Source organism: Sceloporus occidentalis, unplaced genomic scaffold, assembly GCF_023333645.1.
Source record: "Sceloporus occidentalis isolate IW3139 unplaced genomic scaffold, rSceOcc1.0.p SCAF_2, whole genome shotgun sequence".
Lineage (NCBI taxonomy): Eukaryota > Metazoa > Chordata > Lepidosauria > Squamata > Phrynosomatidae > Sceloporus > Sceloporus occidentalis.
Window position 1 is genome coordinate 49,218,500 of NW_028316982.1, and position 21,088 is coordinate 49,239,587.

The window sequence follows — 21,088 nt, forward strand, 5'->3', positions numbered from 1 at the left end:
ATGTCATGTTGAGGAGGTAGCAAGCTTATTTTCTGCTGCTCCAGAGAACAGAACCCGGAACAATGGATGCAAGCTACAGGAAAAGAGACTCCACCTCAACATTAGGAGGAACTTCCTGACAGTAAGGGCTGTTCGACAGTGGAACATTCTCCCTCGGAGGGTGATAGAGTCTCCTTCCTTGGAGGTCTTTAAACAGAGGCTGGATGGCCATCTGTCGGGGATGCTTTGATTTGGATTTCCTGCATGGCAGGGGGTTGGACTGAATGGCCCTAGTGGTCTCTTCCAACTCTACGATTCTATGATTCTGTGCAAAAGCAATTTAAAACTATCTAGATTCTATAAAACAATTTTAGCAATTTAAAACAACTTAAAGTCTTTGGTATATCATAATTATCGCTAAGACTCTTTAGCTCGAAAAGATTTTGTTTTGTTTTGTTTTGTTTTTAGTTTTAAGCCACTCTCATTTTATTTAGGGACTCTAGTTTACAAAGTAAATAAAAACACACATAGTTAAAATGGAGAAAAAAGATTTGATTGAAAAGTATTTAACTATTAACAAAATTAAAATTACAAAATCCTTCTCACTGAAGAGGACTCTGAAATTTTTGCAGTTTGGGTTGATGGAAGAAGTAGAGCAAGTACGTCAACCTGCAGCTCTAGGGAAAATGGGCTGGTCTTAAAAACAAGTGTTCAGTTCAGGTCTTGACCTGGTATGTGTGGAAGATGAGAGAGAGAGAAGGGGGGGAGACAGTTGAGGAAACAGGGAGAAATATAGTGGGATTGTCTAAATTTGGCTCTGCTCCTATCAACCACTGGTGTAGGCACTATCTGCATGGACCAAACAAAATGCCCTTCCCCTGTCTTCTTAGTGAGGAGTCTGGATGATGCAAAGCCAAAAAACCTAGTTCTCATGCTAACAGTCCAGACAACATCTGGTTGTTCAGAACTGAACCTGTTTTATAACAGTTTTTTCAAAGTTACCTATTGCTCCAGTTTTTCTAGGAAGAGCTGGAGCCCTTTGTTGCAGCTGTGTAGAATACGTCTCACTGTGCTGCCTGGCATGGCTGCTGCTATGATGAGTCACTCGCTCTGAGGTCAGAATGAAGTACCCGGCCTTGTTGATGCTAGCCGCATTGTTCTAACCTCAGAGCAATCGGCTCACTGCTTCCCATGGAGTATCCTGGCCATGCAGACAGGGTCTTCAGATCCACCTACTGTTAGCATGCAACCTTTGACAGATTACTCTCTGGGGGTAATATGTCTCATGGGGCCCATGAGATAAGGAAAAGGTTGTCTAATCTTGAGTTAAAGGATGGGTTCATCTCCAAATGTTTTCAGTATAAAAGGAAATGTTCCAACTGAGTTCCAGTTGTCAAGAGGGTTTGGTAGATGGATCTGGAGTGTTCTGGAATGTAATAGAACTTTTGTGCCCTGTGGTGGTGACTGTGGAGGAAAACATTGTCTTAGGTTAGTGTGTTTAGTTTTATTTATTTTTTCCCTAGGAGTACCAGCCTTTCCCAGATGAACACTCTACTTCGGGAACAGCTGGAACAGATGAAATCCTCAAAACAAAGACTAGCAGGAGAACTAGAGAGGGCAGCTACAGATGTGCAGACGTTGAGGAGTAAACTGGAACATAAGGAATCCCAGTGGCAAAAGGGTGGAGAGGTAGATTTTATTGTACAGTATAGCCTTTGAAATGTTTTGCAGCATCATGATAAGAGATCTGTCCACTTCAGATTGCACTAATATCCTGTCCCCCATAGCCACCTCCCCTAACCCCAGTGCCCTCCAGATGTTTTAGACTACAACTCCCATCATCACTGATCAACCCTTTGACTGGCCAGGATCATCTCTGCCCTGTCTGGATTAAGCTTCAATCCTTTCACCCTTATTCTGTACATTAATGCTATCAGACACCAGTTAAGCACCAAAATGTCTTCCATGGAGCTAGATGCAATGGACAGATAGAGTTAAATATCATCAGTGCACAGGTGTTTAGTTTAGACCACAGAACTCTGGAAACCTCTCCCAACTGTTTCATGTTTATTTTAAATAACTTGGGGAACAGAACTGAACCCTGAGAAGCCCAGAGCCAGGATGTTGAACAGAAACCCTCCAGCACTACTTTTTAAGCTCATTGCTCCATGAACTGGAGATACTAAGAACAATGCCTCCAAGTCCCATCCAATATTATTGAATCATATCTAAAGCCACCAAAAAGTTTAGTAGAGCCAACAGGAATCCATTCTCTTGTCCAGTTTCTGACAAAGGTCATCTACCAAGGTGACCAAAGCTATCTCCCTCCCATAATCAGTCCTTGAAATGGGAGATGCAGCCCTTCAAGGGAACCCAATACAGCCCCTTAAATCCTGGCAGTTACCCACTCCTGATCAATGAGAAGATCTATTTCACACTGATATCTTTAGTCACTAGAAGAAAAGGGAATTTTCTACCCTTCAAAATAAAATCCCTTTGGATATGTTGACCTTGCCTCGGCTACTTTAAAGATAATTATTCTTAATCCTCATAACATCTTGTCTGTAAATGTTTGCTGTAAACAAAATGTTTACCCTAATATGTAATGCTTGGCAGTTATCAATCTGTTTGGTCAGCATGGCCTATTAATGTTTAAGTGAATTCTATTATACTGGAGTTGTTTGCACATCATGGCTTCCTGTTCAGTTGGTATTGGTTCATTATTCTCCAGTATTTCAGACCACTAACCTTGAATATTTCTATCTCTACAAATTTCTAATTACGAACTCTTTCTGCCACCTTTCATGCACTCCCTTGTTTGATGGGACTTTTTTTCCCCTCCCTGAATACAACCTGTCCTGATTTGGAAGCTCTCAGAGGAAAAATAATGATTGTGACCATTCTGGACTTCATACAATGTTAGCATTTTTAAAAGAATCACTTAATTCAATTCCACTTCTATCCCCAGTGTTGTATTTGCCACTACTGTGGTATTTCCAGGCACTGCTAACCAGCTGCAGTAGTGACCCAGTTAAAATTGCTGTTGAATTACTCTGCTAAGGAGCTGAGACCACCAAGGCACTGTTGGAACTCTTCCAGTATTTTGAAAGGGCTTCTCTGTGTGATTGAACCTCGATTCTATGGGAAACCTTGGAAAAATAGTTCTAAACAGCAGAGTTTGTTGGTTTGATTATGGTGATGATGACTGATATTATGTTGTGCTATATAAGAATAATCTGTATGTGTAGATTTACAAGCTCTGAGACATGTTCATTTGTACAGCAAAATATTAGCTCATACAGTATATATTTTGGCCAAGTTCTGAGCTCAGACATCTTATTTGCTCAGCCAGAGTTGATGCCAACCATGCTACAACACTAGAGAGAGAAAGCGTATCCTTGGTCTATATTTTACTCTAGTAGTTTTGTGGTGTGTTGTGGGGTGGTGCATCAGCCTCCCTGCCCAGATGGGGGGAAATTATTGGAAATTAAAGGTCAATAACAAGTTAGTTAATATTTTCTATCTTGCTTTTCCCAAAGTTCTCAGCAGCTTGCAAAACAAAACAAAAAGTAAAACCAATTCAATCAGTTACATGTAAACATAATTTTCAGTTAATGTTTCTACTTGCCTGTGCCAAGGTCTCCCCCATGCTTTATACGTCATCTGATCTTGATTAGGGATGTAAGACTTCACATTCTTCTAATACGCAAGAAGGAAAAATATCAGACATTTTCTCCCTGGTGGGAAAAATTACAAGCAATTCTCAAACTACAGTACTTTTAATGATTTTTTAAATTTTATTTTGTACTAAAAATTGTTTTGTGCAAAGAAGTCCCAACAATATTTTTATGCAAATAACTTTTTTTTTTTACAAAGATCACTTCGGTACAAAACACATTGCAGAAATAATCCAGTTTGCAACTGCTTTAACTGCCTTGGCTCAGTGCTAGGGAATTGTGGGAATTGTTATTTATTGTGACACCAGCCTTCTGACAGAGAAGGCTAAATGTCTCACAAAACTACAGTTCCCAGAATTCCTTAGCATCAAACCAGGGCAGCTAAAGTGATCTCAAACTGGATTACTTCTGCAGTGTGTTTTGGACTTTTGTGAGATTTTTGCCACAAAAAAAAGTCCCTAAATGTGAAAATTATCACTGTAGTTTCCAGAGTTTTTTGTTTTGATTTTTAGGTGGGGTGCCCTTTCTTGTCATGAGAAAAACTGTGAATGTTCATTATGTCCCTAGTTCTGTTACCCATATAGGATCTTCAACAGAACTTGGGAATGTTAGTTTAGGTGATGCAAATATGAAGTGAAATAAAGATCAGGAACTTGTTTCTGCAGAGCTCTGTAAATAATATGCTGAAGTGATGGAGCTTGCAACATATCAGTCATATATTTGCCATTGTTCTTTCAGAGCTACAGTTCATATTTAAGCAATGAACACAGTGGGATCCTCTTGCTATGGCGTCAAGCTGCCACACTCCGTGGTAACTTTGCAGAGCTCCGCACAACAGTAGAGAGGTAGGTGCTCCCTTAGATGAGAGATGAGCTAGCATCACAAGGTATCAAATGCCAGTGGTTCCTTTACAATCAAATTAAAGAAAGATTCAAGATGGATCAGGAAATGGATGGCACAGAAATTAAGAAACGGAAATCTGAAACCATTGTATTGGAGAAAGACAATCATATGATAGCCAAGTTATACAAATTATTATTCAGTTGGAACATGAAACAAGAAGTGGTAATAGAATCAATGATCAAATGGGCCTAGAACATCGGACACCCCCTACAACTAGAACATTGGGAATTTACTTGGAAGAAAAAAGGGGAAAAATTACATTAGGTTACAAACTAAAGGAAAATTACTATAAAATGTTGCATAGGTAGTATTTGACACATGAGAAATCATTCAAGATATGAAAGAAATAATTACAGTACTGAAAATGTAAAAAAGAGTTTGGGAACATTCTATAATATGTGTTGGCAATGCTTCATAGCAAAGAAATATTGGTCAAAAATACACATACTGTACTAATATCTAAAATAATGAATATCATATTCCCAATGGTTCCTGAATTTTACCTCCTTAATATGGCATATATACTGGATGATAAATCAGGAATCAACACTGGAAGATATTGATGTATATGGTTATGGTGTCGAGAATAGAATATGATCAAAAATGGAAAGATAATGAAACATTAACACCAGAAGAATGGCTGTTGAAACTATACAATGTAGTTGATTTAGATAAAGTAACAATTGTGATGAAAAATAAGACACTTCATAGACACGATGAGGATTGGAAAGAACTAATAAATTTTTGGAGACAAAGATGGGATCAGTTGTCAATATTATGCTTTGACGATAACACATATGGCAGATTGAAAATGCTCTTAAGATACAGGAATTAGCCTTGACTCTTCTAGTACAATAATGTTTATTTTACTGTAGGTTTATTTATCAATCTTGATCATTTTTTTTCTTTGTTTGAACTGTTGTTTTATTCCAGATCTATTTATTTAACTTATGCTTTATACTCTCTACCTACATAGAATAAAATATTATAAAATTTAACATAAAAATACATGCATATAGATAATTATAGTACAACTATTTCACAAGCATGCCTATATGTATTGGGATAGGTCAATTCCAATATAAAATTCAGAAACCAAATGGTAAAAATACAGAAAATTTCAAAACTGAAGTGTAAGGTAACAGTTGACGTTAGAATACAGGAAGGGGAAACATAATTGTGTAGAAACAACCAACACTGAGATGGTAGGAAGTCGAAAGAGATTTAATGATTTCTAGAAGATTACAATAAAAGAATTGAAAGATGAACAATATAAATGTTGCATTATTAGCTTTCATTGTTTACTATATACAAATATTATATGTATTCTGAGAAAATATAATTTTATATATGTTATTTTTTGGGGGTTGGGGTCCTTAATTCATAAAAAGATTAAATAAAAAAAGATTTTGTATAGATAACTACATACAAAAGATAATCATTAATATGTCATTAAATTATCTATAGCATTAAAAATAATTTAAAACATACATTAAAAAACAAAAAGCAATTGCAACATAATACATCAAAGCCCTTTCTTTAAAAACTGTCAGTGAGAATATAACATAGTTTTCTGCCCATGGAAAGACATCAAGAAGATAACCATTCTAGTCACCTTTCCTGTAGCTGACTGCAAAGTTGTCTTATTGTCTTTCACATATGAGGGCCAGTCTTGAGGCCAGCTGAAGTCTGCCTGTATGGAACAATTCCACTTAGGAACCAGTTTGCTGATAGGGAGGTAACAACTGCAAATGGCTAGCCATGATGGCCCACCAATATTGTTTGGGTTAACAGCCATATCCTTTATGTGAGGTTATGTGGGAGTAACATGGGAGTATATGGAAATACACAGGCCAAAATCCTGCTGTCATTCTAACTAGAATAGGCCCATTGGATTTAGACCACGATGAAATCATTGTGATAGATACAGATAAAAGCTTTCCATGGTCATTTCCAGAAAAGACTAAAATTTCATTTCCAAGGATCGTTTTTTTAAAAAAAAGATTAGTTATAAATGCAATTTGTTATACCAAATATTGGAAAAATATATACAATTAGCCCTCCATAACCCAGATTCTTTTATCAATGGATTCAAGCACCCATGGTTTGGAAATAATTAAAAATATATAAATTCCAAAAAAAAGCAAAGCTTGATTTTAAGATTTTATATAAATGACACCATTTTACTGTGCCACTGTATTTCATGGGACTTGAGCATCCACGGATTTTGGTATTCACAGGGAGTCCTGGAACCAACTCCCAGTGAATACTAAGGTTCCACTATCCATAATTTTGATATGATTATAAGGAATTTGAAATGGTTGAAAGACTAGATGTTTTTGCTTTGCTACCAGCAGCTGCCAAGATTCCTAGCAGTGGCTGGCATTCAAATCCTGTGGTACCCATAAATGTGGCAGTTTCAGTGTTGGAACACATAAGGGTTTGAGGTACTGATGTGTATAGATTCTGAATGAAAAGAGCTTTAACTCTTTCATTACCAGGGGTCTTGCAGAGGCAGGAACTGATATGGCAAGAGCTGCCCGCCGCCTCCAAACTGCCTGTCTTAATTTGGATTCTAACCTGCGTCTCTCTGAGGGTAGCTCTGTCTCCCTACTTGAAAAACAGCTTCGGGATAAAGTTCGTGAGATGATCCAGCTGCAGAGCTGTTGGGATGGAGAAAAGGCTGATCTAAACTCAAGGTGAGAAGGCCTCCAATAGCTCACTAGTCTCCAGACCATAGTGTATTAAGAGGCTGAGAACTTTGGAGGCTCTGGGATCTTTACCCACCAGTTCTCCATGCATCTGCCATGGAATGTCCACACATTAGTGAAACCAGAAGTGACTGGAAGCTCAAGCCTGTTTCCCCCCCCCCCTCAAAAAAAAAAACATGGGGGGGAGGCTGCTAAAACAAGCTAAATGAGGTACTTTAGAGGGACTCTCCCAGGCTTCTAGAGGCATGATTTTACCATTTTTATTAAAAAAAAAAAAAAAAAAAGTCTAGGGTCTCTGAAGCTTAGTGGGCTATGGGCTGTTCATATTCAGCCCTGGCCCAAAGGTTCGAAGTGCCCATTCTTTCTTTTTTCTGCATCTTGCCTTCAGACTCTTTTGTAGGTTTGTAGATGCTTACACAGTAAATAACATTCTGGTAATAAAAATATGGAAGCAATGGAGCAATCCTTGAAAGGACTGGAAAGTGCAGTGTAAAAAAGAATGCCACTTACAGCTGTTAGGTATAGTGGACCCTCAATTTACGTGGGGAAACCATTCCATATACACCTCCATGTAAAAGTAATATCACGGGACCACAAGTCCCATTGTTTTCAATGGCCTCTTGCTCCCGTGCAGCACACCGTGCACACTCCATGGGCGTATGCACCATTCATTTAATGGGGGCTCGCCATTCACATGATGTCAAGTCTGCGCATGGTGAACCCACGTGTGGCGCAGATGCACTGTACTATTGTCTTATCTCCAGTATTATACCCTATACATTTTAATATGATGTGTGCATTGATCGTTTCTAATCTAATTCATCCAAAGAGATGAAGAAATAATTCTATATGCAAGGGATGTCATTAGGGGGTGCAGGGAATACAGGCAATACCAGATGACACTCTAAGAGAGGTCATACCACTGCTCCTCAGACATCTGCCTTTTGTCAAATACAGGCAGTGATGTTTGCCTGCATCCCTTTAAAATGCTGGAACTCAGTGGAAGAGATGGGGTGAGACTCAGTAGAAGGAGAAAGGAGAGGCCTCGGGGGTTTTTTAATTATAAAAATTTAAATTTTTAAATTATAAAATTTTGTAAATTATTATTTTAAAATTTTCTTTAAAAATTTACATCTTACCAAATTTTCACTTGAACCACATTAAACTATGTACATGTAAATACATTTAGTCTGTATGTTTGTTACTGTACTTTAAAGATACAATTTTATATTTGCTAGTTGTTTATGTCACAACTGTTGCCTTTATATTCAGTGATATATGGGAATTTTGATTTACAAGTAACATAATGGGTGATGCCCACCCTAGTGATGTCACTGCTATAGGGGCATTTATTCAACTTCCTAATCAGTCTGATAACTGTGTGTGGTTATATCTTGCAGGATTACAGAGCTGAACAGTTTAGGAGATAAACTTAAAGAACAGAACACAAAGAAAGAGAAGACCATCTCTGCCCTAAAAATGGACATTCAGAAATTGGTACACATACCCACAAACCCCTCTTCCTGTCACTCTCTCAGACAAACACACATGCCCTTACAAACACATACACTTCTCACAGAGATGCATAGGCTCCAGATATGCTGGTTCATACTACCACACATGCCTTCCCTCTCATACTTTCTCTGCTCTTTCTCTGTGTCCATTTCTGAGCAACTACTTATCTTTGAACACTAGGAGGCCAGTAAGACTGGAGACCAAGAAGAGGTGAAGGATCTGAAAGAGGAAATTGAATCTTTGCAATATACCCTGAACAACATCACAAAGGTGTGTGAAATTTTCATCAACAAGACAGTCCAGTTGAGTAGTTATGTACAGATTCAATGTGTGTAATTTGATAGCAGTCATTTAACAGGAAAAGAGATGTAGTTCACTAGGACTCTTATTTACATACGCTCCAGTGAAATGAACTGTAAGGGAGCACTTTTGTCAAGTGCACTATCCAAGAAAGCAGAACCTGTGGGAGAACCTTCTACAGGAGAATTAGCAGTAAATCATGTCCTGGATTACAGACATTTGGTGTTATGATATTACTTAAGTGCCTTCAGTTTGATCTAAGACACTGCTTGCTAGCTGCTTCATGGGTCTTGAACTGATTATCAAACTGTTTGATTGTAACTTAACAACTAAATAAATATGGAAATATATCCTGTGGTTATATTTAAGCAAGTATCCCATATCAAAAAAGTTTTTTTCCCCTAGTGTCCTGTGGGTATGGATTTTTGCAAGGAAAAATAGGACCTGGAAAAGTGGGGTGTGTGTGTGTGGGGGGGGGGGGGGGCTACAGTTCTCAGAATTCCCCAGCCAATAATAATAATAGTAATAATAATAATTTATATTTCCCACCTATCTCTGAGTATCAAGGCGGGATTACAACAATAACACTACATACAGTTGCCATACCAGCTAGGGAATTATGGGAACTGTAATCCAAAAATAATGTTTCTTGGCTCTAATTATACTAGGTATATTTATAACCATGAAATATTGTAATAAAGAAGGGCCTGCTTTTAAAGGAACTTAAAACTTACTTCCACCATTTGAAAATGGTATCACAAGTAGTAGGAGATGTTTGCATATGCTGGACTAGTGGTGAGTTAGCAGTGTAGCAAAATGCATACAAGAATAGCTTATTAGTAATAAGTTGATAAGAATTATCTCTCCTCTCCTCTCCTCTCCTCTCCTCTCGGCTTCACTCATCCTAGCTCGCTCTGTCTGAATCCAAGAGCACAGGGTTAATCTCTCTGGAAAGTGCCAAAGCTGCATCAGAGGAAGACATCTTACGGCACCTTTCTTCTCTACGCTCTATCTCTCCTCGTCGCCGGCGAGCATCACCATCCAGGACACACTCACTATCATGTCAGAACGAAGCACTGCAGGCAGTGCAAGCTGTTTTTCAAAAATCACAGCAGCGTGAGCAGGTTGAATATACTGATTTTCATTTGCAATGCTTTTACTGTTAAAATACTTGTAAAATAGTACAGCAGTAAAGTCTGTATTAGGCTATAATTTAATCTTGGCATGACAGGGCAAGAGCTGCCATATCTTGTTGTACTAGCTGTGAAAACAGGTACATCCTCAAGGTAGTGAAGCACATCTGATCTTCTGGATTAAATGTCCAAATGATAAAGACCAAGAAACTGACATTCACAGTATGAACACACTGTCCCTTTTATGTACCTTTAGACTGATCCCTTACAGATTTCAGCAATGATTTTTGAAATCCCAGTTACAGAATCTCCACTACACAAGGTAGATGGAGCGATTGACAAAAGCACTTGGCCCAGCTGCTAAATGAGGTACTTGGTCCCCTGCGTATATCATGTTATGTGATATGAAAGGAGCCTCCTGCTTGATCCTTCTTTTTCTGATTAGGAGTTGCATGTGCAGATGGAGTCTTGCCAGGATGACCTGGAATCTGTCAAGAAGCAACTCTTGGAATGCCAGCAGGAAACACAGATTGCAAAACAGAAGCTTCAAGAACAGAGGCAGGAATGTGAGTTGCTGACTGGGATGGTGGAGGCTTCCAGACGGGAGCTGCAACGCTGGAAAACCTCAGTGGAGGTTCTAGGAAGGTGAGAGCAGTAAGAAAAAGGCAGTCTACATCTGGTAATGTTCTCAAGTGACATGGCTAAGGATCAGCCTTCTGGAAGTTATGTAGATTGTGTCCCTGTTCCTGGTTCTTCATTTCTGTATCTGTTGCTGTTACATGGGTTTTCTTAGCAAGATTTATTTAGAGGTTTGCCATTGCCTTCCTCCTAGGATGAAAAAGTGTGACTTGCCTAAGGTCACCCAGTAAGTTCCCATATCTGAGAAGGGATTCGAAGGCTATTTTCTAGCATCCCAGTTGAACACTCCAACCATTACATCACTCTTACTCTATTAACTTCTCTATTTTTGTTATTGCATACTTACAACTTGTTTCCGACTTATGGCAACCCTAAGATGAACCTATCACTTGGTTTTCTGAGGCTGCGAGTGTGTGACTCACCCAAGGTTACCCTGTGGACTTCTATGGCTGAGTGAGAAATCAAACGCTGATCTCCAGAGTCATAGTCATAGTCCAGTGTTCAGACCATTATGCTTGTTGGCCCTTGTATTTCTATTGTGACTGGACAAAAGCAGTGTGGGTATGTAGCTGAAGAGTCAGAGTCATAGCAAGGACAAGATTTCTCCCACCTGCTGATTTTCTGACAGATGGTAAACCCCTAGTACCACCACACCCCACAGACTCTGCTTTGCCAAAACGAAGTGGTGAGTAGATGAAGTTTGAAGGCTTGTATAGGAAGTGAAACATATACTTCCACCCAGACAAACTGGGGCCTCTGTTTTGGACTGATTATCTTGGTGGCAGGTTGCTCAATGTTATTTTCTTCTTTCTTCAGAGAGAAAGAGGCCTTGGAGATGGCAATGGAAAGCCTGACTCAGCAGCTTGATTCCTCCCATCTGGAAGTAGAGCGGCTAAAGACTGTGAATGGAGAGCTGCAGAGACAGCGAAAAGTTCTGGAGGAGCAGAAGGAGGATGTAATTAAAGAAAGGGAGAGAATGAGGAAGGAGCTTGAACGAGGGTGAGGTGCTGCGGTTGTGCTTCAGACTGAGATGCACAGGGAAATATTGCATGTTGCTTCATGCTGGTGTTAGGAGAATGTAATGAGACTTTACCAGAATCATACACTCAAGGGGACGGAAAAGAAATAGAAGCTCATAGGTAATATTCCTTTTAGTTAAAAATCAAGTCAGAGCTACTTAAGAACTTAAGAAACATCATAGCATTGGCTATGCTAGGAATGGCTGTCCACTAACATCTGGAGGGCAGTGTTTTGGCCACCACAATCTAACCAATTATTGTCAACTTTAACTGGCAGCTAGGGTTTCTTTTTTGACCTTTCCTGGAGATTTCTTGTATTCACTCATGATTGTCCCACCCATGTACTAAGGAGAATGAACTCTGCTTAGCTTCCAAAGTCATACAAGATCTGTGTGACTTGACAGAAATACTTCAGAAGGTAGAGGTAACTCATGTACCACAGCACATGGTACTATTTGTAAGAGAAAGAGTATACTATGGGCAAGAAGAGATCATAATTCACCGGAAATGAAAACCACAGAACACTGGATTCTGTAACTTTGGCCCTGTCTGGATGGGCCTTTAAATACGTCCTGGCGATGTACTAGGGTTGCCTCAGAGCATTGCTTATATAGGCCCCGCAACCCTAGTACGTCACCAGGACATCAAAATGGCATTGCCCTGTCTACATGGGCGCCACCATTTTGACGTAACGGCCGCACCGCATCCAAACAGCTCAGTGCGGCTGTTATGTCTTGGCACCGTTGCAGGCCACTTGTGGCACCCTTTTAGCGGTGCCAGAAGGAGCTCCGTTTTGGAGCTCCTTCCACTGTGTACATCGCTGGCGCAGCCTTTAAACAGCCACACCAACGATACAGAGAGAAAGGGGCCAAACATTTATCGTCCAGTTAGTCTGACATCAATACCAGGAAAGATTCTGGAGCAGATCATTAAACAGAGAGTCTGTGAACATCTAGAAGGCAATGCCATAATCACAAAAAGTCAACATGGGTTTCAGAGAAACAAGTCATGCCAGACAAACCTGATCTCTTTTTTGGATAAAATTACCAGCTTGGTAGATGAAGGGAATGCTGTGGATATAGTATATCTTGATTTCAGTAAGGCCTTTGACAAAGTTCCCCATGATATTCTTGCAAACAAGCTTGTAAAATGTGGGCTAGACAAGGCAACTGTTACATGGATTTGTAACTGGTTGACCGACCGAACGCAAAGGGTGCTCAACAATGGCTCCTTTTCATCCTGGAGAGAAGTGACCAGTGGGGTCCCACAAGGCTCTGTCCTCGGGCCAGTTCTATTCAACATCTTTATCAATGACTTGGAGGACAAAATTGGGGGAATACTTATCAAATTTGCAGATGACACCAAATTAGGAGGAGTAGCTAATACTCCAGAGGACAGGATCAAGATTCAAAATGACCTGAACAGACTAGAAAACTGGGCCAAAGCTAACAAAATGAAATTCAACACGGAGAAATGTAAGGTACTGCACTTAGGGCGGAAAAATGAAATGCACAAATATAGGATGGGGGACACCTGGCTAAATGAAACTACGTGTAAAAGGGATCTAGGAGTCCAAGTAGACCACAAATTCAACATGAGTCAACAGTGTGATGTGGCAGCTAACAAGGCCAATGCGATTTTAGGCTGCATCAATAGAAGTATAGTGTCTAGATCCAGGGAAGTAATAGTGCTACTCTATTCTGCTCTGGTCAGGCCCCACCTGGAATATTGTGTCCAGTTCTGGGCACCACAATTAAAAAAGGACATTGAGAAACTGGAGCGTGTCCAAAGGAGAGCGACTAAAATGGTGAAAGGTCTGGAAACCATGCCCTACGAGGAACGAATTAGGGAGCTGGGGATGTTTAGCCTGGAGAAGAGAAGGTTAAGAGGTGATATGATAGCCCTGTTTAAATATTTGAAGGGATGTCATATTGAGGAGGGAGCAAGCTTGTTTTCTGCTGCTCCAGAGACTAGGACCCAGAGCAATGTATGCAAGCTGCAGGAAAAGAGATTCCACCTCAACATTAGGAGGAACTTCCTGACAGTAAGGACTGTTCGACAGTGGAACAAACTCCCTCGAAGTGTAGTGGAGTCTCCTTCCTTAGAGGTCTTCAAACAGAGGCTGGATGGCCATCTGTTGGGGATGCTTTGATTGTGATTTCCTGCATGGCAGGGGGTTGGGCTGGATGGCCCCTGTGGTCTCTTTCAACTCCTATGATTCTAGTTATAGAAGAAGCTAATCACATACGAATTACATACGGTCATGGGCAAATTCTGTTGGGTACAAGTAACACCAGTTTACTAAAGATGTGAAGTTTAATGCAAAATTGGCAGTGGTCAAGAGGAGGATATAGAGCAAGTGTGGTTTAATGTTGGAATACTACTATGGAGACCAGGGTTCAAATCCCTGATTAGCCATAGAAACCTCACTGAGTGATCTTGGGCAAATTACACTGTCTTCACCTCAGAAGAAGGCAGAGGCAAACCCTTTCTGAACAAATCTTGCCAAGAAAAACCCATGAAAGGCTGGCCGTAGGGTCACTATAAGTCAGAATCAACTTGAAAACACACAGCAACAACAAAAAATGGGATAGTAGGCAGCTGAATCTGGAGCTGTTCCAGTGTTGGAAAGAGCAAGCATGTTGTCGTGAGTTAAACACACTCTGACTGAAAGCCCCAAAATCTTTATAGGCACTGCCAAACTGCTTCTGTTCCATCCAAACAGAGCCCATTAGGACCTGAGGTTCTTTTGCCAACTTTGGGATCCTCCAGCTGTGTCTGGATTACAATTCTCATCATTCCTAGATAGAATGCCCAATTGATGCATTGTATGGAAGGCAGACATAACTAGTGGTTCTGCCATCATATGTGCAGAAAATACACTATTGACTTTACTGTCCTTCCTACTTTCTGAGTTGAATGAGAGCTCCCTGGTTCCTCTTCTGAAGGGGGAAAAAGCACCAGAAGAGATCACACTCCACACAGAACAGCAGGAAGAGGAGGAGCAGTAATCAAAAGTGGATTTGATGGCAATCCATTAGCTACCTTGGTAGAAGCTGCAGTCCTACAGATCTTCAGGGTCCCAAGCTGAGGAATGATGACTTCTCTGAAGCTTAATGGTGGGAGATTTTAGGTTTGAGGACCTTGGGAATAGTAAACTCCTCTCCCAAAATAAATTATCAAGCTTAATATTTCAGATTACAGTGTTCATCCACCTTGATGGCTGCTTGGTACTTTGAAGTTTTTCTCCAAAATGTATCTGGAGCTCTGGGCTGTACCATGCTGGCTGGAGGATTCTGAGAGTTGTTGTCTAAACTTCAACTTTTCAAAGCTAGATGTTCATGTGTAGACTAATCTATGTAAACAGGTTTGTGGTGGTGATAGTTTCACTGATGCATAAGGGCAATGGGTGTAGGGACAGAAACAAATGTTGATGCAGAGGGTACACTTCTGATAGGCTAGGTACAACCATAGGTATTGATCAGTCAACTAATACTGAACTAATACAGCCATGACACATGTGCAGATCTACTCATGAATCATGATAATTAAAAAAAATTCAAGACTGCTGCCTATTGCATTCTATATGACTGAACATAACATGAATCGAACCATAACATGAATACAGCAGCCGTGCTCTCTTGAACCAGAGTAGCCCTGGGATAGGGAGCTGCTTAACTTTCCTTCCCAGTACTGAAACATTGGCACAAGAGGTGCCAAACTGGAGTAAAAATAAAACACACTAAAGCCAAGATGGGAGTCAACATGAACTGATATGCAAAGTAGATTGATCCATTTGTCCTCTCGCTCAGGCAGAGGTCCCTGGAGCAGCTTGAAGAAAAGATGTCATCCCTGAAGAAGGAGCTGGTCACTGTCAAGGAGTCCCTGAATCAGGCCATGCTGGAGAAGGATGTACTAGAAAGTGCTAAGGAAGGTTTGAGTAGAGCACTTTCCAAAGTAAGGATGTGTAATTGGTGTGATAGCTGTGAATTGTATGCCAAAGAATGTAACTCCTATCTGTCACTCTGATTATGAATATCTTTTCACGTTCTTTTTAGATCAGTCCTTGATGTTTTCACATCACATCACAACATTGATTTGCCTTTTTTTGCAGAGCAAACTATTGGCTTTCCTATCAAAAGAAAACCACAGAATTATTCTGGTGTATTATCTTACAGTTCTTTTTATCTGACCTATTCCTGCTCAGCTTTTTTACTGAGAGTATGTTGCCACCCAATGAATTGGGAGATCAGATGAAGGCCAAGTGTTCATAATGAACTGGTTCTAGATTTGCAGAGTCTTGTAGAAGCTAAATGCTCTGGAAAGGCTTGTTGATATTAGCTGTCTTCAAGTCAACTTTTACTCATGGTGACTCTGTGAATGAGACCTGTCCATGATCCCCTATTCTCGATCTCTCTGTTCAGGTCCTGCAGGATCAGGCCTGTGACTTCCCTGATTGAGTCCAGCCATCTAGCATCTGGTCATCCTTCCTTTCTACTGCCTTCTATCTTTCCCAGCATTACTGTCTTTTCTAATGAGTCATGCTGCCTTCTCATGTACCCAAACACTTTCATCAGTTTATTTTATTGCAAAACACTGCTAGTTGAGGAGTATAATGCCCTTCTTCTCTGCAAATGTCATTGAATATTTAATTTCCTTTTAGTTGGACTCCTACCATTGGTGAAGAATATAAAATCTTAGCTGTCAATAGACAATGCTGAGCAGCAGCAGTTTCAGCTCAGGCTGTGAATCCCAGACACATAGCCATGGAAGACACAGTTTCAGTATCTAAGCCAGGCTGACACTCAAGGAGAGCCATATTTCATTTCTAACAGCTTCATGCCCTTTTGTATACAATAAAAGAAGAGAACAGAACTGTGGGTGAGGTGCTATAGCATGACATCACAACATCAAGCCTTAATATTTCAAAACAGTAAACTGTGTGTACTGAGTTTAATCTCTTTTCTCAGAAATAACATGCCCACCAAGGCCATGATCCAATAGGGCAGGCCCTGGATGAGTAACTATTTTGGTAAAACACTCCTGTGAAAACTGCTCAAACTGGCTCAGCTGAAGTGAGTGGCAGATCTCGTTGCCACCCACACTTTGGCCAGGATGAAATTACCCAGGGGAAAAAATTACATTTTCCTGACAGATTATTCCCTGATTACATAATGACACTGAAAAATAGCATTCACATTTGTACACATGAATGTTAAGGAATTTCCTCTTCCCTTCCTTGCTACTTGGAAATAAAATATTGGTGCTGACCTGGCATTAAATTCATAATAGTATGGGCAAATACATTGTTGTACACTATTAATGAAATATTTCAGTCAGTCCTACAGAACTTGGGAGAGTTAATTTTGGAACTACAAGCCCTAGAATCCACCAGCCAGCATGGCTACTGCTCCCTGCTTTCTGGAAAATTCTAGGACTAGGAGTCCAAAAAAGTAGCTTTTCTAAACTTAGCTCATATGAACAGCTTGGTAAAAGGCTTATAAAGATTGCCTTATCAAGTATCTGAAAAAGGTTGACACTTATCTGTATGTCTGACCCTGGTACGCTATTTGTTTGACCCAGCTCTCTTCTGAGGCTGCTCCTTAGAAGACAGGAAAAATAAACCAACAAGAGTTGCAAGACTGGAAGCAGCTGGATGTATGGGATATGACATAACTCTTTACCAACACCTTGGAGGTTACCCTTTAAAGAGCAAAACAAGAATAGAGGAACTTTATAAAAATGTTTCAAGACTATCAAGTATCTGAATGGCCAAAATGATAAGATTTGATCCTACTATTACAAATATCAAATGTGAATATGCTTCCATTTCCCTGCTCAGATTGAAGCCACCAATGCTGAGCTTGAGCTGTCTATACACAAGATGAAATCAGAAGATGCTGAGCTGAGGGACTCACTGGCCAAGATGGGAGCTCTGAATGAAGGACTGGCTCATGACAAAGTGAACCTCAATCATATAATTCTACAGGTAACAAGACCCTACGTCTAGCCATGCTGTAACAGAGTATGTGTGCAGTCAAGCAACATATGTATGATTTTGCGTAAACAGAGATGACCCTTACGTTTGACTAACTGAAACAGCTAGACTGTGGATTTGAGATGCTAATGATAAGACAACTGACCCAAGGAACAATAACAACTAGTTATTGCAGAGGGTATGCTAGTCAGGACAACATACACTAAAACTATTCCCTCAGATTGTGTTTGGCAGATGTTAGGAAATACTGCAGTGCTAACCCTTCTTATGATGATTCTTAGGGTCAAACTCAATGCTAAGGGAATATATAATTAATAATTTGTTTTATTTATATACCGCTATTCCAAAGATCATAGCGGTGAACAGCAAGTAAGCTAATTAGCAAGTAAGCTAATTTGCCCCCAACAGTCTGGGTACTCATTTTAGCGACCTCGGAAGGATGCATATTCCCTATAATCAACCCATTTTCTTTTCCACAACAGGATTTTGTCAGAGATAGGTACCCAAGCAATCTGACCTTCAAATTAAACCTATATTTACCTTTCAATGACCAATCACCGATCATGAGTTAGCTTGCTAAATATATACTATTTAGGTAATGAAAATCATGTGATATGACAATTAGATGCCTTCAACCATTTGTGGTGCACTTCTTCAAAGACCAAATGTACTGTTTTGTTTGATTCTTCAGTCTAATCTGCATTGCAGAAATAATGCAGTTTGACACTGCAACTGCCATGGGTCAATGCTATGGAATTCTGGGATTTGTAACGTTGTGAGATATTTAGCCTTCTTTGTCAGAGAGCTCTGGTGCCACAAAAAAACTACAAAACCCGGGATTCCATAGGATGGAGTCATGGCAGTTGAAGCAGTATCTAACTGCATTATTTCTGCAATGCAGATTAGACCTTAGCTTCAAGGCAATATGAGTGTTAAACTAAATAAGAATACAGGTATACCTCAGTTGACAAAGTAGATGTGTTCCTGGGCTTTACATTTACCTAACCTTTGTTACTGGAGGTAGAAATATAGACAGAAAAGGGATAGTTTCCAACCTCACAAAAAAGAAGAGCAGTTCAACATGTCCCAGCAAACATTTTATTCAAAACTAACATTATGCACATGTGAAATGAAACAACCAGGTCAGGTAGGCCTTGCATAAATAAACAAACAAAAAAAAAATTGAATAGTCTAAAGACCACTTGAAAGCTTCTTCCAAAATATATCCCAAGATTTTTTTTTCTTTCAACAACCTCCACTTTTCTTATGATTTCCAATTTGGTGATCACATGTATAGGTCTATACTTTTTAAAACACACTGGGGATAATTAGTGAGGCAGGCTTATCTGCCCCCCCCCCTTTTTTTCCCCTCTTTGTTTTGCTGTGCACATATGCTTAATAAGTGATTCTGGGGGCAGCTGTTTACCTTGTCTGTTTTATGTAAACACACAGCTACAGTAGGATCACCTAGAGCAGAATCACAATCATTCCTAGAATTCAAAGGTATAGCTGTGTTAGTCTGGAGAATCAGCATGCAAAAGAATCTTGTAGCACCTTGAAACTAACTGGGGAGCTGGGGATGTTTAGCCTGGAGAAAAGAAGGTTAAGAGGTGATATGATAGCCCTGTTTAAATATTTGAAAGGATGTCATATTGAGGAGGAAGCAAGCTTGTTTTCTGCTGCTCCAGAGAACAGGACCCGGAACAATGGATGCAAGCTACAGGAAAAGAGATTCCACCTGAACATTAGGAGGAACTTCCTGACAGTAAGGACTGTTCGACAGTGGAATGCACTTCCTCGGAAGGTGATAGAGTCTCCTTCCTTAGAGGTCTTTAAACAGAGGCTGGATGGCCATCTGTCAGGGATGCTTTGATTTGGATTTCCTGCATGGCAGGGGGTTGGACTGGATGGCCCCAGTGGTCTCTTCCAACTCTACGATTCTATGATTCTATGATTCTATGAAAGAGAAAAGTTGGTAGCATGAGTTTTTATAGACTTGAACTTACTTCCTCAGATGCTACCACATGCAGCAGATGAGGCTTGTGGGGCTCAGAGGCAGAGTGGCAATGGTCTATCAGAAACTTCCCCCACCAGGTCATCTGTCCCACAGTCTGCTGGGTTTGAGTATGTGTTTTTGAAGGTGAATGGCCAGGACAGAATTGGAATTCTGCCAGTATACTGCCCAGTTCACTGCTCAAGTTTTCCTTCCTGAGCTGGCTGACTTGGGACCTAAACAGATGGCCCCAAAAGTGCCACACCACCCCTTTGTGTGCCAAATTGGGGCTGCAGCAACCACACGCCATGGCCCCAATCCAGCTCCAAAAGAAACAGTAGAAAGCTGCTTCTTTTGCAGCCGGCAAAAAGCCACCCTTGCTGCCCAGTGGCTGCTTTTCACTGTTTCTTCAGCACAGTGTGTCTAAATGCTGTGCCGCAGAAGTGGTGTGAGGCCACCTGCTGTCTGGTCAGGCAGGCAGTGTGACGGTAGCATCGCGATTGAGTTAGGGCAGGCAGGCGCCACGTCCCCACTCCATCCTGATGCCAGCTTTTTATGCCAGTCTGTATAGCCTCTTGGTCTTGGCAGCAGTGTTGGAGTTCCCTCACCTTGTTATACTGGGGAACCTCACCTTCCATGCGGAGACTCCTCTGTCAGGAGCAGCTCAGGACTTGATGTCCATCATGACAACCATGGGCTTTTCCAAGTAACATCTGGTGTCACCCATGCTGCATGGCACATCTGGGCCTGATGTTTGTTCTGGGAAGGGTGATGGTAATTTGGATGTGGAGGAAATTTCTGGTTTCATTTTTATGGATTGATCAATACCTGATAGGGTTTAGACTCATTGAGAATTGGAGCCTCTGCAGGGAGGGGGATAGGGCAACTAAAATAGTCCAACCTATGAGACTTATGGAGCCCAATGGATTCTTGATGGATCTTGGGGACTTTCCAGTTGCCTTGGCTGGTGATCCTGTCAAACCCCCGGCTTGTCTGTGGAACAGGAAAATGACCAAGATAGTTGTCATGCCCCCTCCTTCAGAGTTTGACTTCTGAGGATGAAACAGATTCACCCAGCAGACCCGCCCCTAGAATTATGGACTCTGCAGATGAAGCTGACTTACCACAGCCAGGGCCTCCTCCAGGTCAATCTGACAGCCACTTGAGTGATCCACAGGAGAAGGAGATAGAAAAGATAACACCTCAAGAAAGGTGAAGGCA

The 21,088-nt window shown here is 40.6% G+C and overlaps 1 protein-coding gene across 8 annotated transcripts in view; it reads left to right on the plus strand.

Annotated features, from left to right (window-relative positions):
- The window catches only part of CROCC2 (ciliary rootlet coiled-coil, rootletin family member 2), a 137,693-nt gene that overhangs the window by 41,573 nt on the left and 75,032 nt on the right, over positions 1-21,088 (plus strand). For all 8 annotated transcript variants that reach the window (XM_089509291.1, XM_089509297.1, XM_089509295.1 and 5 more), the window contains 10 exons: positions 1,503-1,668; positions 4,395-4,501; positions 7,061-7,258; positions 8,671-8,767; positions 8,966-9,055; positions 9,994-10,209; positions 10,664-10,863; positions 11,674-11,856; positions 15,689-15,833; positions 17,719-17,865. In XM_089509291.1, coding sequence (XP_089365417.1) covers positions 1,503-1,668; positions 4,395-4,501; positions 7,061-7,258; positions 8,671-8,767; positions 8,966-9,055; positions 9,994-10,209; positions 10,664-10,863; positions 11,674-11,856; positions 15,689-15,833; positions 17,719-17,865 — 1,549 coding nt within the window. The remainder of the gene's footprint in view (positions 1-1,502; positions 1,669-4,394; positions 4,502-7,060; positions 7,259-8,670; positions 8,768-8,965; positions 9,056-9,993; positions 10,210-10,663; positions 10,864-11,673; positions 11,857-15,688; positions 15,834-17,718; positions 17,866-21,088) is intronic.